This window comes from Sprattus sprattus (assembly GCF_963457725.1).
Source record: "Sprattus sprattus genome assembly, chromosome: 1".
Taxonomy (NCBI): domain Eukaryota; kingdom Metazoa; phylum Chordata; class Actinopteri; order Clupeiformes; family Clupeidae; genus Sprattus; species Sprattus sprattus.
In genome coordinates, this window is record NC_137920.1 from 35,098,734 (window position 1) to 35,114,536 (window position 15,803).

The 15,803-nt window shown below is 44.2% G+C and overlaps 1 protein-coding gene across 2 annotated transcripts; it reads left to right on the forward strand.

Moving 5' to 3' along the window:
• The first annotated feature begins 811 nt into the window (after positions 1-811).
• On the forward strand, positions 812-10,430 carry LOC308361442 (stromal cell-derived factor 1-like). 2 transcript variants are annotated; one of them, XM_080833791.1, is made up of 4 exons: positions 812-1,283; positions 3,441-3,558; positions 6,106-6,231; positions 7,768-10,430. In XM_080833791.1, the coding sequence occupies exons 1-3, from the start codon at positions 1,217-1,219 to the stop codon at positions 6,194-6,196; spliced, it is 276 nt and encodes a 91-aa protein (XP_080689917.1). In that variant the 5' UTR covers positions 812-1,216; the 3' UTR covers positions 6,197-6,231; positions 7,768-10,430. The 2 variants fall into 2 exon arrangements, with proteins under 2 accessions (XP_080689917.1, XP_080689916.1); XM_080833790.1 differs by having other exon boundaries at positions 819-1,283; positions 6,106-6,192.
• Positions 10,431-15,803: the final 5,373 nt, after the last annotated feature.

Below are 15,803 nucleotides of genomic sequence, written 5' to 3' on the forward strand. Positions count from 1 at the left end.
CAAAGAGGACGGCTAATTGTTTGGGAAAACACGGAGAAAAGAACAAAGACTTTCTCCCTATAGGTCGGTCCAATTCCCTCACCTGTTTGAAATGTTGCTTATTTCATTAGAGAGATCTATAGACATGTATAGCTTGTGGGAGGGAGATGAGATGAAGTTTGCCTTGAGTACATCAGCTGTACAGTACACAGCATTCTCCATCGCTGCCAGCACTCTCTGCAGGGAACGAGGTCTGTGCATTAGCTACGTGACAGGAAGAATCTGAAGCTTTTGTGCCGTGATGGGCAATTAGATCGGAACACGGGGAGAGGGAGGGAAGGCGACAGGGGATGGAGGGAAAGAAAAGACGAGTACATCTGCTCTTGCGCCGAGAGAGGAAGAAAGAGAGAGAGGGGGGAGAGGGAGAGAGAGAAAGAGAGGGAGAAAGAGAGGAGACCCGGGGGAGAAGGGGGGGGGGGACAGGAAGATAGAAAGCAGTGGCAGATAATTGAAAGTCAACAGACCACAACAGAGCGGATAAACAATAACAAGTCGTTTGGCTGAAGCACAACAGTATTGAGCCGAACAGCAGGAGTGATGGTCTGGTGGGGCTGCGGTGAAAAGACAAGAGGGGGGACAGAGGACAGGAGAGACAGAGGAGAGATGAGGTTACGCAGAGAGGAAAAGGGACAATGCTGAGGGATGGACAGAGACAGACAGAGTGAGAGAGAGACAGAGTCGAACAGAGAGGAGAAACAAGAGAGAGTGAGGCGAGTTTGTGCGGAGAACGGGAGAGAAGTATAGAAGGAAAGAGAGACAGATGGGGAGGGAAATAAAGAGCGTAAGAGCGGGAGATAAAAAAAGAAAGTGAGGCAAAGGGGAAAAGAGAGAAAGGGAAAGAGAGAAAGAGGGAAAAAGAGAGAGAGAGAAAGCGGGAGTGGAAGAGTGAGAAAGTGCATTCTGGCTGCTCAGGGTCCTCCCTCCCTCCCTCCTCCCCCTCTCTCCCCTCCTCCCCTTTCCTCCTCCTCCTCCTTTACTCGCTCCCAGCCAGCAGCTCTCCACGCATTTAACACTCTGCAGAGGTCCAACACGCCTCAGTGTGCCCAGGAATCTATCCGCGAGCAACACACAACCTTCTAGCCTCTCTCTCTCGCTCGGACACACACAGGAGCATACGCGGCCGCGCTGCGCACATACACTCTCTCTCTCACACACACTCACACACTCTTGGCTCATCATGGATCTCAAACTTCTGGCAATGGTCGCCCTGCTTACCATAGCTCTGCACACATCAACCTCTGCCGGTAAGTCTGCCTCTCGGGATTTTTAAAGTCTTTTGATGTAGTGTGGCGGGGGTGATCAGGTCTGGTGCATCCCCGCGGATGTGGCTGGCTCTCTCTCTCTCTCTCTTGCTCTGTGACATTGAATTTGAAAGGAAATCATCCGTGGGTTTTCCTTTGCTTTGGGAAGTATTAGGTCACAGGTTGTGCTCTCTCTGTAAATTTAGTAAAACATGTAAATGGTGATGGCTGTCTTCCAGTGCAGCTGCAGATGTGTGAAAAGCCATGTTGTGCACTAATGGCATCTTGTGAAGCTTGTCTAGTTGGTGTTTATTGTTTATATATAATTGGCTGTTGTGGAAAGCTGTGGCTTGGTTTTTATCTGTAGTTCTGTGATGGTGTCTCTATACACACATTCAGTGTCTTTAAAAAACTGTTAGATGACAGTGATAATAGTGAGTCTAGAACTACAGATGTGTGTGTGCTTTATGCTATTTAATTACATGAGAGATTTGAATTGGGTTTACCACTTGCATTCAGCCCTTTAAAACTTTTTAATAACAGAAAGCATTAATAACAGAACAGGTCTCCATGCAATTATAAAACATTTATATCTGCTTCTTGGATTTAAAGTTGTGAGCATACCATTTCATTTATCATGTCATATCATTTTTTTTACTGATGAATAAAATCCACTGGACGTGTCACCACATGCTCGCCAGTTTGACATTTGGCTAACCAATTCCACCAACTCTTAAGCCTTAAGCCTACGGGGAGGTGTCGCGGCGAGCCAAAAGACTTTGTTGTGTTATGCGAAAGCTTGTGTTGTTTCAGTCGCCCAAGTGTTCCCCATTGTCCCTTTAATGTGTGGCCATTACCTCTCGGGTCTCACTCTCTTTCAATTAGCTTCTAATTGGTTGGGGAGAGACAAAAGAGGCGCGATGTGCACTTTTGGCAGGCTCCTCTCCTGGAGCCCAGCTCATCTGGGCTTTTACATGTTAATGGTGGCAGATTATGTGATAAAACAGCTGATTAAGATCCCAGAGATGCACTTCCTTAAGCACTTCGATAATTCTAACAAGCCTCTAACTGGCTGTGGATAGGATTATCTCTTTATAGACAAGAGACTGTTTAGATTGTGTGTGATTGAAACCACTTTTGTGTTACTGTAGTGTGTAGCAGATGATGTTTCAATTGGGCATTTACACAGGAGCTGGGGTTTCTGACTGCCATTTGCTTGTGTGCCCTGTTAATCAAAAATTGATTGTTAGACGAAAAACTAATTGGGCAAATGTGGTTGATCACTGACACACCACTAAATGCTTCATGTTAAATGAAGGTGTCAGTGGAGGTACCAGGACAACGTACGCTTTCTAACAAAAGAATGTGCTTCTGCCGCTTCAAGCAAAGCGTCAGTCCAAGTTTGCAACTTGAGAGAATACTTTTTAGGGAGGAAGGGAGCGAGATAGAAAAAGCCTGATGCAGCTTACTCTGAGTGTCCTTCAGGAAAGAAAGGTTGCTTTGAGAATGACGTTGGGAGTGAAAAAGGCAGTGTAAGCGGGATGTGAGGGGGGAAGACTGGACACAGTGTCAGGCTAATCTCGTTTTAATGATCTCTCTGTGTTTCATGAGAAATGCAACAAAATGAACTAAGTTTTCCCAATGCAACAAAATTAACTAAACTTTCCAGTCAACTCTCTCACTGCATATTTAATCTATCATCTGAATTGTGCAAATGTTATTATATGTTAAGGTTTTCTGTTATTATTTCTTGCCAAATTGATTAAGTTATACAGTATACACTTATAATGTATAACTTATATAATGTGCTGCTCATAATGCATTTGTTGTATACAGTGCATCAGAAAATTACTTTTGACATGTTTTTTTTCCACTGCATATCATATTTACATTTTTTGTTATTTTCCCTCCTCTGTCTCAATCTCTCCTTCTCACCCTTTCACCCTCGGCCTCCTTCACTCCTCCTGCTTCTAATCATCCCTTCTCTCACTCCCTCTATTCCCCACCCTCTCTACCCCTCTCTAATATAATCTTTCCCTTGGTATCACACTAACTCCCATCTCCCTCTCTATCCTACTCTCTCTCTCTCTTCTATTCCATCTCCCTCTTCCTCTCTCTCCCTCTCTCTCCCCCCTTCTCCCTCTCTTTTCTCTCTCTCAGCCAAGCCCATCAGTCTGGTGGAGCGCTGCTGGTGCCGTTCCACGCTGAACACTGTGCCCCAGCGCAGCATCCGCGAGATCAAGTTCCTCCACACGCCCAACTGCCCCTTCCAAGTCATGTGAGTGCGGAGACACCCTTTCCATACCTGCACCCCCTTACACCCCACTACTCCCCTGCACATCTTGCCTCACCATCACTCCTCATTAAGCCAGGATTAGATCTCTATGTCACAGGGATGTGTGTGTTAAGATTGCGTTGTGAACCTCCCTGAGGGCAGCTGATATGGGTGAGATTAAATGTGTCTGGAGGGCTGAAGTGTTGGAGGCCTTGTACCTGTTTGCTCGGGTGGAGGGAAGGGATTGGTCGGATAAGGGGCTGAGGAGGGCCGATGCCGTGTGTCTGAGGCTCTTGGCCGAGCAGATGGATGTGATGGATTGCACTCAAGCAAACAAACAAAATGGAAACCTGTGCAAAAACAAGAACTGATTAGGGGGAGGAAGATTGGATATAAATAGAGAAAGAGGGGAGGAAAGAAAAGAAAGGCATGGGAAAATACAGAGGGCTAAAAAGAAAGAGAGAACTTGAGGAGAAAAGAAAGAGAGCTGGAGGAGAAAAGAAAGAAAGGACTTGTTTTGTTTTGTGTAGGAAACTCTTAATTGCCCAGAGGTCAGAGCCATTACCTGTAGATTTCAGGGGTCCTTTCCACCTTTCCTCATCTTATCAAACCACATGTGGCCCGGCCCTGGCCGTCTGGAAGGTATTAGATGGGCCATTTGGGCACGGTTCTGAAACAGAGCTGTGAAAGTCAGAGAAAGAGGGGTCAGGGGGGGTCAAGAAGCCAATTATAAACCCAAACCCTTGCCGGGGGTTACAGCAAGACACAAGGTCAGCCGCTGCCAAGTTGGCAAGACGGGCCAAATTCCCTCTCGGCTTTGAAAAAAAAGAGAGAGAGAGAGAAGCCCTCCAGGAACAGCAGGAACCCAGGACCCCCAGCCGCCCTCTCTCACCCCAACTGTGATATCTCTCCTCGGGTCGGATGAAAGATGGCCAGCAGCAACACTAAACCCCCCGTCCTCCACCACCCCCCTCTCCCCCATTCCCATTCCCACACCCTACTCCGTCACCTCCACCACCCAAACAAACTGACCCCTTTCCTGTTGAAAGGCGCTGTCTCTCCGTTTGCATTAACCCGTGAACTAATTACTACCTGCTGGCTGCCACCCAGGCCTCCACCACCACACCAGCCAAACCAATTACACTGATGTTTGGGGGGCGAGATGGATGGAACGGGAGAAAGGGGTGTCGGAGAGACGGAGTAGAGATAGGGGGTTTGGGTCGGGGTTGTGAATACATCAAAACAAAAACATTAACTTAGCCGGGGAGGAGAAAAATACTCCAAATCCCCAATCAGATTAGCTGTTCAAATAAGCTGAAAAAATAGAGAGCATCCCCTTGCTACCCAACAAAGAAAATAAGCAAAGAGAAAAAAAAACACATGCAAACAAAAGATCCGCTTACGATTCTTATTTAACTTAGAGATTTATGGGCTGATTTTGCTGGATAGGGTCTGATTGCCCCCTTGGCTAAGCCCTTTCATCTCAAGACCATTTGGTTGATGGAAGGCTCCGACCGAATAAAAGAAGAAGAGGGAGGAGTAGGGAACATGTCATTTGCCTCTGGAGAGAAATGGATGTGTTTCATTTTACACTCCTGGGGTGGCAGCCAACCCCCTGTGAGTCCCTTATGCTAAAAACAGGGCCCCGTTTGGTGCGAGGTTAGAAGAGGCATAGACATAGACATGTTTTGTGTTTGGCCAATGCTTACAGGTCACTAGCAGGTTATAAGAGGCATAGACTACTTTGTGTTGGCCCAAGCTTACAGGTGACCAGCAGGTTAGAAGAGGCATAGACTGATTTGTGTTTGGCCAATGCTTACAGGTCACTAGCAGGTTATAAGAGGCATAGACTACTTTGTGTTGGCCCAAGCTTACAGGTGACCAGCAGGTTAGAAGAGGCATAGACTGCTTTGTGTTTGGCCCATGCCCACAGGTGACTAGCAGGTCAGGTGGGCGGCTGCCAGGCGAGGCGATCCTCAGGCCAAACTCTGATGAGGGCTAATGCTCCATGAGTTATGGAGCTGATTAGTTTTGTTGTTATGCAGCTAGAGAAACATGCCTCTCTTCCGCACAGCAACCTGAAAGACATTACCCCAGCATCCCACATCTAACAACAGAACAAGGAGAAGGTCATACTCTATCTTCCACACATGGAGCTCTGAGTTTTAATATGAATTCACTACTTTGTCAATGATTTCCTTGATCATTTACAGAAACAGACATGACTAAATGAAGTCATGAGAGCTTTTAAGAGGAATGTGACGAAATATATAGTATGGATTTCCCTCCAACCGAGCTTCCTTAATATAAATCAAATTAAAATATCTTTGGAAATGCAGGCTTTGGATACAGTGTGGACATGGCATTACGCAACATGAAATGAACACCAGGCTGGAACAATGCATATCATCTGATAAGACCATGTCAGAGTGGTGGGGATATGGGGGGAAAAAACGCTCCCTCATTGTCCAAAGAATCATATGAATGTTCTCAATCTCTGTATCTTCATCTTTCCCTCAATCACTCACTGTCTCTCTCTTTCGTCCTTAGTGCCAAGCTCAAGAACAGCGACCGTGAGGTCTGCATCAACCCCAAGACCAAATGGCTCCAGCAGTATCTGAGGAATGCCATTAACAAGTAAGGAGAAAAGAGAAAAATCCTTCCCCATTTCAACAAGTAAGAAAAGAGACAGGTAACAGAGAAACAAGGAATGAAATATGCCCCTGTTTTCATGTGAATAATTCAGAGATTCTTTTCTATTAAACAAATCTCAGTTTGTGGTTTGTCAGTTGACAAGTAGGTATGAGATTCAATTTAATTTGCAAGGTAGAACATTGCTATTTTGGACACATTAAAACAGGCTATAATGATTTGCATTGGTATTTCAAGTTCCTTGTTTCTCTTCTCAAAAAGCAAAAAACATCCCCTCTACAGAAAAAAACTGCTATGATATGCGTTGGAACTGAGTCAAAACAATATCCGTTTATCTCTTCATCAAATGTGCAGTGTACACTGTATCTCTGAGAATTCCATAGTTTGTATTATATTCCGTTTGTTTTCTTTAATTAAAACGACCGTTTTGCTGTCCCCTGTTCAGTACAGTTCATTGCTAGCTTATTCAGTTGGGACTGGACCCGGTGCGGTAGTGTTTGCTTATATAAACAGCCGAACCAGAGCAAATGCTGCGTGCTGGATTCCATACAATCTGCCGTGACAGAGAAACACCGATCTCAAATCGTGTTTCGCACTCAGACGAACAATTTTGCAGAAGCATGTTAATCACCTTGTTTGAGTCACAGCGTGATGGATAATGTAAGGATTTTGATTGTTTCAGTGAGGCAGAAATTCAATTTTGAATAGCTGACTTCATCGCTGGTATGGATTGATTAGGCTTTTCTTTTCGAGGCTTTCAAACTGTATCAGACAAAAGAGCAGGACAGAATATGAAGTGAAAGTGGGGTGAGACCGGGTCATTTCTGGGAATTTTATTCCGAGGAATTCATTTACTCTTAAAATCCTGGTTTTAGAAGATTATTTAGATTGGCCATAAAGTTGTGGTTAAACAGCACTGCACCGGGGTGCTTCTTTACTGGACAGCAGACTGTAAGTCATAAACACGTCGCTTTGAGTGCCTGGGTAAGCAGCTTAAGTAAGTGGGGGCTGTTAAAGTGTAAATACTGCTTGTAAAAATTCATGTTGGGTCTGTTCATCATTATCTGTATCTGCCATGCGTCTGCTGCCACACAAAGTAGTGGAGAAAAAATATACACACCAGACCTAGTATGTGGAAATAAACAAGACGCTCCCTTTTCGCCACCCATGTGGTGTATGGCCACAGCAAGTAACATGTGAGGGAGGGTTGAACAATTAACAATTCATGTTGCGACTAGAATGGGATGTAAGAGAGCATGCAAGAATATAACTAACATGCCTCTGAAACATGCCATAATAAATATACGAGATAACATTGGTTTAATTTAATTTGTCAACACTTTCTGATGTGAAGGCATTTTTTCGGAATGAATGCACCATGACATCAAATTGTATTTTAAAACTCCACTTCAAATTTTATCAGGCTATTTGTGACTCAGTAATACGTAATAGATCTTCAGTTTCCGGTAATATAATGATGTATTCCAGTTGTACATGGCTGCTTTCGGCTTTAATGGTGTTGATTTATTTATTCATATCTTCCTATCTGTTCTGTTTCAGGATTAAGAAGTCAAGAAAACGTTCAAATTAAAGATTCTGCTGCCGGACCTTCTAAGGAAAATGGAACTCACTCCTCTCCTTCTCTCTGGATCTCTTGCACAAACAGCACTTCACTCTCGCCAGATTCACTCTTCAAGCAAGTCACCCCTGTCTCTCTCTTCGTGTATGTTAGCAATGGAGAGTAATCACACATGTTTAAAATCTGATGTTATATCTGAGTGAATGTGGGCGTTTGAATGTTTTAAGAGAAGTATAAGTATGTGTGTGTGTGTGTGTGTGTGTGTGTGTGTGTGTGTGTGTGTGTGTGTGTGAGTGAATACATGTGTGCCTGCGTGCAGAAGAGACAAGTATATTACAATTTAAATGTCAATCACAGTAAAGTTAAGAAGCCATTGTCGACTCGTGGAGTGTTGCAGGAGATTAGACGTTACCTGTCGTATAGGCTTAAACTGCTCAAGACTGATGGCGAGACGGAGCTGGTGGCCAGGATGTAGTGGTTTGGCACGAGTTGTTTCCGCTTCGTGTAATAGGGAGGACTTTCCAGCTCTGATTTGTCGTTTTGGCAAGTTGATATGATCAATATTACAACAGGGTAGATTAATGTGATTTCATGGTGTGCCAAGTTATTACTGTTACAATAGAACGTAATTTATGACATCGGGTACATTTTGACCACACCAAAAGCCCTTCCGCAGACCACTAGCCAACTGGCGTGTGTTTGCTACTTGGGAAATCAATTATATTTGAGCAGAAACTTGGTCCTAAAAGCGTAGGCCAGCAACAATGCCGTTGAAAAGGCGCGTGCTGAATAAAATGGATGTCCTTCTGCAGTCAGAGACGATCCTCCCCGTATAATTCACGCCTCAAGCCTCTGTGTTTCTACAAGATAAGGTTACACCGACATGTTAAAGAGACCCACCGACTGTCAAACTGTGATTGTGATGAGGCGAGGATAGGCAGTTGATATGAAAACGTCAGATGAATGTTAGTGCTCAAAAACAAGGCTTCTCAATAGCGGAGAAAGTACGTAAGCTGTCGAGGTACTTCCGCAGCAAGCTTACACTTGTCAGTGTAATGCAATAGGACTGTTTTAATTTAAAAATGTGGGGCAGCGTTTAAATTCGTGTTTAGGAATTGTGGTCTTGATGTCCTTGTTGCGTTCTCTTCATCTTGAGCCGTTTAAGTGTCAATAATCTAATTATTTTTATATATTTTTCTTTTGTTGTATATATATGAATGAGAACTTTTAAAGAAATGACAGCACACTATGAAGGCATATTAGACGTTTTCATACCACAGTATTATAAAATTACACTGAGCTATTTCTCTTTGACAGTTACTTTTAGCAAAATATTATATTGTCTCAAAATACAAAATTATACACCCAGATTCAGGTTAGTATTGGAAAACAGCCTTTTCTCTGTACTATCCTCCATACCAGACCTTAACATGGAATCTAGAAACTGTAGAAACATAAAAGTTGGTTGCCAGGCTTTACTGGTTTGATTGGTTTCTCTCACAAGAGAGAAACTTCACTTCAACCAGCGACCCCTTATTAGACTCGGAAGGGGGCTAACGACCTGAAAACACAAAGCAGACATGCTGTATGAATTCTGGGCAAACAGGTCATAGTTATAATGGCCTGAATTAAATGATAATTCCATCGAAGCCCTGGCCATGTCACAAAACACAGCTACAGTGCTCCCCCACCTCCACACACCCCCCTCCTCCCTCTCCCTTTGGATTTGCAAAGTAAAAATATTATGTGTGGATACAATACCTCCGAGCAAAATCAGGGAATAATACTGTTTAAGACATACGCTCTACATCTGCTTCCAATCAAGCCACTCCAATAAGCACTTGACTGATGTGTGTGTCTATTGTACTTCTCAGTTGCTGTGTGCGTGTGTTTCGGCTTTTGTGTTATGCTTCATTGTAAAAACCGAAGTCCCATTAAAACAACCGGCCTCATGGAGACGGCAAACCCAGAGCACCAAAGGTGTAGACCTCACTCCGCATACTCGTTCGTATAAAGAGGGGGAGTTGGGTGAGGGTTGAGGAGGCTGTGTTAATGTAATGTGAAGTCAAATTTTTCACTGCGGACTCTAAGAAAAGAAAATAATTCACAGAACCTGAGGCATCTAATAGCCTGGCTGCCATTTTGTATTTAGTGTAGTATCCAGGAAAATGTGAGGTTCTGAGGTGGCTTGACCAATCAAGTTGGCAGTTAAAATGCAAGAATGGAAACACAGTTTTAAGTGCCTTCCTGCCTTGTCCCTCATAAGTACATCATGGAAAAGAGTATTTGACTGTTAATTGATGGAAGAATTTGCAGACTCTAAATGTTTTGACAAAGTTAATTGTTAACTAAGTAGATCAAAGCACACAGTACATTCCACTAGTTGTGTAGAAGAATTTAATAAAGCAGAACGTCATCTTGGACTAAACATGTATTGGGTGTTTGCTTGTTGTCATATGCATTCAGGTGCTATTCTCCCCAAACAATGTGAAGAATTTGTTCTTCCCTTTGTGGCAGCTTACTGTATACTGTACATGTATTTTTTATTATCGTTTCCAGATTCTGTACTTTCACATGTTACCAGAAAGGCATTTTCGTACAGTTTGAAATCACTCTTTTTTTCAATAAACTCATAAATTCACATATAAAAAAATTATGATTTTGCCTCTTTATTTTCTTTGTTCATGGTTGTCCTCAGAGTTCTAGAGGTCTCACATATTGTTAAATGTATGTCCAGGGGCTTCTTTAAATGGTCCATTCTGACACAAAGTGCAATTGTGGTTTCCTAATAATTAACAACACCAGGTTAGCTGTAAAATTCAATCTGAGTTGTCACCCGGACATTTCCATCGAAAATCTCCATTTGGCAGCCAAAAGCTTTTAACCTCAAGACAGAAACCATCATATAAATTGTAAGCTACCAATGAGTTCCAACTTTTTAATACCTGAGGTTTTACACTGCAATTTATTCAGGGTCAGCACAAGTCCACAACACCGGGGGATCTGAACTACCACATTGGGGTGTTGGCTCCAATGTTACGGGGGGGAACCCACAGTTTGAGGTCACACAGACACTCTGAATCACACTCAACACCAACGCTCAGCATCATCCAGCCAGAGCACAGACGTAGCCTCATAAATTAGGTGCAACATTTCAGGAATAACGATTAATATATGATCCCACCCCAAGTCTGCTCAAGACACACATAAATCCGACCTGGTAACAGTTGACTGCTCTCCTACTCATCCCACCACTCCTCATCAGTATGGTGAGCTTCACAGCCCTCAAGAACTCAGCATTACTGGAATAAGCCAGGGAGCGAAAGCAGCCTCCTCTCCAAAACATCCCCACTGTCTGTTGGTGCACCTCATCTGCAGACCTATGTGTCGCCAGAGAAAATAAATCTAATCAGTACAGACAATCTCCTGCCTGTGTGATTTAGAAAGTGGAAGTGGGGGATAATCCAGTATGATTGCGGGCCCCCCTCTCTCACTGTCCTTGCAATCCTGAATGACTGTATGGCGAGATCCATTCATATGAGCGTAATAGGAAACATGTGGATGCTGGTGAAAGACCAGGGCCGGGTTGGGAGTTGAAGGGAGAGAGGTGTGTGTGTGTGTGTGTGTGTGTGTGTGTGTGTGTGTGTGTGTGTGTGTGTGTGTGTGTGTGTGTGTGTGGTAGTTTCATCAGGTTCTGCCGTTCCGCACATCCTCCATGGCCTGGCAGAGCCAGGGGTTTGCCAGCGGAAAGGTTCCGACACGTTTGTTTTCCTCTCGGACCTCCAGCGCCGCCTCAGACATTTCCTCTCAAACCCTTTCCATTTCCTCTTAGGTGCGCAGCAATCCCTCTCTAATATACACCACATCTCTCTAAACACTTCCATTTCCTCCACGGAGAGACAGATCTGACAGAGATCCAGGGCCATGACGATGGGCAAGTATGCATGAATGCACCAACAATGATACTTCCCAAAGGAGAAGACTGTGTGTTAAAAACATCGGCACAGAGACATAACTCTTGCCATAGCTTGTCTGGTTTGTTTCTGGAACCATAATGAAATATTCTTTCATATTTGACTCCATACAGAGGCATGTCCATACCGCCCGGTGGTGAGCGGTGCGTGCGCTGAGATATTTGGCATGGTCCTCTGCTAATTTGGGTGACTGTGCTAGTGCAGAACTATTGGGCAAGAGAATGTTTTTACAGTAATCTCCCATTCAACAAGCTGTGTCCGTACCTGTTGCTGATCCAGCCTGCTATTGAGAAAGCAATAGGAGATGCCAATAGGAGATGATTAGTTGGACAAAATATGTCTGTGTAAAAGTTCAAAGTAATGCACGAATTCCAGTAAACAATGATATCAAATTAGGTATGAACTAGGGCATAGCAGAGGCGATGGATTCCTGAAATAAATAGGACAGCTTTAAAAACACAGAGAAAAATGAGAACTTGTAGGAGTGAATGTGAATGTGAATGAACTTATTTTCTGTCTGACAACAGGAAAAGTGAGCGCGGAGCAAACGGAGTTCATGATGTGAAATATTGAGTGTTACAATGTGCACAGTTCACTTCAAAAGTAGCCCCTTTCATTGCAACACCGCCGTAACGGTGGCTTTGCAAGCACCCTCTACAAGCAACACCAAATGCAACACAGACTCGGCATTCTCATATCCTGGGGTATTAGTCCCAGCTTTACAAACATGAGGTCTCTGAACTTTAACGCTCTCAGGTGTCCAAGTGTGGGGCCAGGTCTGGGCTAAGCCGTAGAGCTCCATGGACAATCTCGGAACCCACAAAGCACAAGCTTGGTCAGTCTTGACCACAGAAATAGGATCCTATAGGATTCACAAAGAGTTTAAGAATGAAAGATCAGATTTAACCAAGCTCAAATATGTTTTTACTTCATCCATAGATTCGTCACAATGTTCATGAATGGTTGACCACTTCCTCACCTTAATAGGGTTTAGTTAACTATAGCAAGAAAACAGGCATGGGAACATATGGGTCAAATATCTGTGGTGGAATTCAAGATGCAGAATAATGGGTTAGGATTATAGGATTTGGTATCAATGCAAGTCCCACTGTGCCTTAATCCACGTGCTGATTAGATGTATAGATTGCAGACATATACAGTACGTATCTACAGATACTTTTGAAGACTTTTGTCTAGACGTTTGAATCTCATTATTTTGAGCCTTGACCAATCAGTCTCCAGCATCACCTGAACCAAGCCTACAGTATGGATCAGTGAGAGTCTGAGACCACAGGGAGCCGGTGGTGGTGACAGGGTTTGGGTCCACAGAGCACCCACCACTGGAGGAGGTCCCCTGTCTGCTGTGAGGACCTGGGTCCCAGGCCTTCAGAGTAAACACATCTAAATCACCCTGAGATCCATCAAGTGTGGCGGGGCTGAATGTTGCCTTAACCTCGGGAGGGGGGGAAGGGGTCATCGCCCAGGCACAGCTCAGGAGGCCTATTGGAAACAGGTTTGTGTTTGTGGAGAAGGTCAAATTCAAAGGGGGAGAGAGAGATTAAATGAAGCTCTGGTATCGATTCATATCTTTGATGGCATCTCATGAGGAAATGAAACTCTGGTATCGATTCATATCTTTGATGGCATCTCATGTGGAACTCTAGTGCCAGAGACAGACAAGAAGATCCTCCTCACTGATTCAAAAGAGATCAAAAAAATAAATGTAATCTCAGTCACAGTACTACATTGGGAGTATCAATGTTCCTTTTGAGATACGATATATACAACTCTGCTAGCATTGCTGTCATTACCACCATTAGGGCTTCAGTAGTATTTTACTTTGAAATTATCTGGAAAATATTTTGATGATTCAGCAGAAAGCCGATCAATGATATTCTGAAGCCTAGAAGGCTAGAATGTGACAAAGAGGCCATGATCCTGTTTAATCTAGACCTCTGGGTCAACATCGCCTTTATCAGATGACCCCTGAGTTTGTTAGGAAGTGGAAAGTTCACCTTGATTATGTCTTGGATATCCAGGTTGTTTACAATCAAGGGCTTTGTAGATAATTCAACAATCCTAGGAAAACCACTGCTAAGTACTTAGAAATGAGCGCGATATATGGTAGTATTTATGAATGGTAACCTGCAGCTTGACAGCTACTCTTAAATTTCATCCCAGTATTGGCCCAAGCCTGCATGTATAATCATCATGTGATTAGCTGTTTGGACTAGCATCTTTCACAACTCAGTGGAACATCTTGAGTAAATCCCTATTTGAGAGTAATGAGCATGTGTTCCTGCAGTTTACCATTTAACCATGAACAAAGCTGGAGCCGCCGAAGAGACCAGACGGGGAGGGTGGGGAAAGCACAGTGCACCCTGGCATGAAATCTAAATAATCCGCTGCTAATGTGTCTTAAATGAGGCCTTTCCATCAAGCTAATCAAATTAGAGCCTCGGAATAGATTCTTTCCTCATTGTTTGGCGACTTTCTCACATACCGAGCCTGCCATTCTCTAACGTGTCGACATTTTGAATCGGCCCATCTAACAACAGGCTTTCTCAGCGCACTATTATTCCCAGGCTTGCCATCAGTTCTCGTAAGTGACAGGCAACCATCTTCAACATCCTGCATACATTGTCCTACACAGACTATAATTGCCCTTATTTTTTCCGCCTGGGCTTAAATAGCCCTATAATGCTCTTTCTAGGAGAGAGTTGAATGTGTGACAGACTTTCACTGTGTTTTTTCAACCCTTAGGCTCTTGTTTACATCTATCTAAGCCTGTCATCCTTTCCACATTCTCCTCAATGCTGGACTGCATCCAGGTTCCTTTCTCTTGTACCGACACCTCCCACCAACCGGCCCCACCTAACTCACAGGGAGTGACCCAGAGGTCCCTGACGTGTGTGAAAGACAGAAGGGCGAAATGTTTGCCAAGGTCAAACCGAACCGACCACTGTACCTGTCGTTTGACTCCACCATCTCGCAGTATGGGGGCGTAATCATTCAAGATGGAGACGGGGACCCCTGCAGCGAGCGTAGAAAGGAGCTCTGTGTGAGAGGCTAATTGTGTTGGCACCGCGCGTGAACCACAGGCCCCCTCCGTAAGGTCACGGAGGTGATCCATCAGCGCGGCTTCACACTCAAACCCTGCAAAACACACACATTCCTCCCAGGGACACGTGTGAAGGAGCCACAACGAATGCATTAGATGTCACAGCGCAGCAGGTTCTGACAGCACATGCCCGGTGCAGGTGGAGCGCTTGAGAAAAATAAAGCTGAGAGTGAACGACACTAAACACTCTTTCAAAAGTTGTCTGAGTCAGTCCGATTCGTTGAGAGCATTTTTCTTCATGAATTATCAGTTGTAGTCTAAACAGGTCCCGGGTCCAGGGCCATGGGCTAAAAGACTCATCAGCCTCATTAAGGTGACAGGACTGTGATAAGTGTCTAAAGTCACTCTGCCCCAGAACAAACAGTGTGGCTTAAATTATGTTTTTTCCTGTCTTTCCCAATCCGATCTCGGTCTCTCTTCATTCTGGGACAAACAGGGAAAGTGGACTTCTGATGGGATGCATTTGCTGCGGTTTGTTTTTGTGCAAGCCAAGAGCGCAAATTAAAGTGGATTTATTTGGCCGACCTCGCGATGGGGTCGCATTCCCTAGCCGAGTTTCGCACAGTGGTTTTTGAATCGGAGGACATTATGGAATTTGACCAGCAGTTTGAACCTCGCACCCTCGGGGGGAAACACAATCCCAAAAGGCACCTTACTGTACGCAGTGATATACTGCAGAGACACAAGTATATGTTTCAGGATTCAATCACACTCCTTAATTAGACGTTCAAGAGAGGGAAAAACCCAAGCATTTTGTGAGAGGGTCAGCCAAATACATAATGAATGTGCTGACATGACAGATGTAGGTGTTCATGAGGTAAAAACGTTTTTTTGATAGCACGCAGGGCGACGCGTGTTTCTTGGACTCCCTAGATACAGTGATGCAGTCCTGTTGGGCTCAGCCAAAAAGCCACTTGTAGCT

Excerpts from the sequence above, each read along its gene's own strand:
- LOC308361442 (XM_080833790.1), top strand. The coding sequence starts at position 1,217 with ATGGATCTCAAACTTCTGGCAATGGTCGCCCTGCTTACCATAGCTCTG. Across the intron at positions 3,559-6,105 it reads AACTGCCCCTTCCAAGTCAT|TGCCAAGCTCAAGAACAGCG; the intron begins GTGAGTGCGGAG and ends TTTCGTCCTTAG. Across the intron at positions 6,193-7,767 it reads CTGAGGAATGCCATTAACAA|GATTAAGAAGTCAAGAAAAC; the intron begins GTAAGGAGAAAA and ends GTTCTGTTTCAG.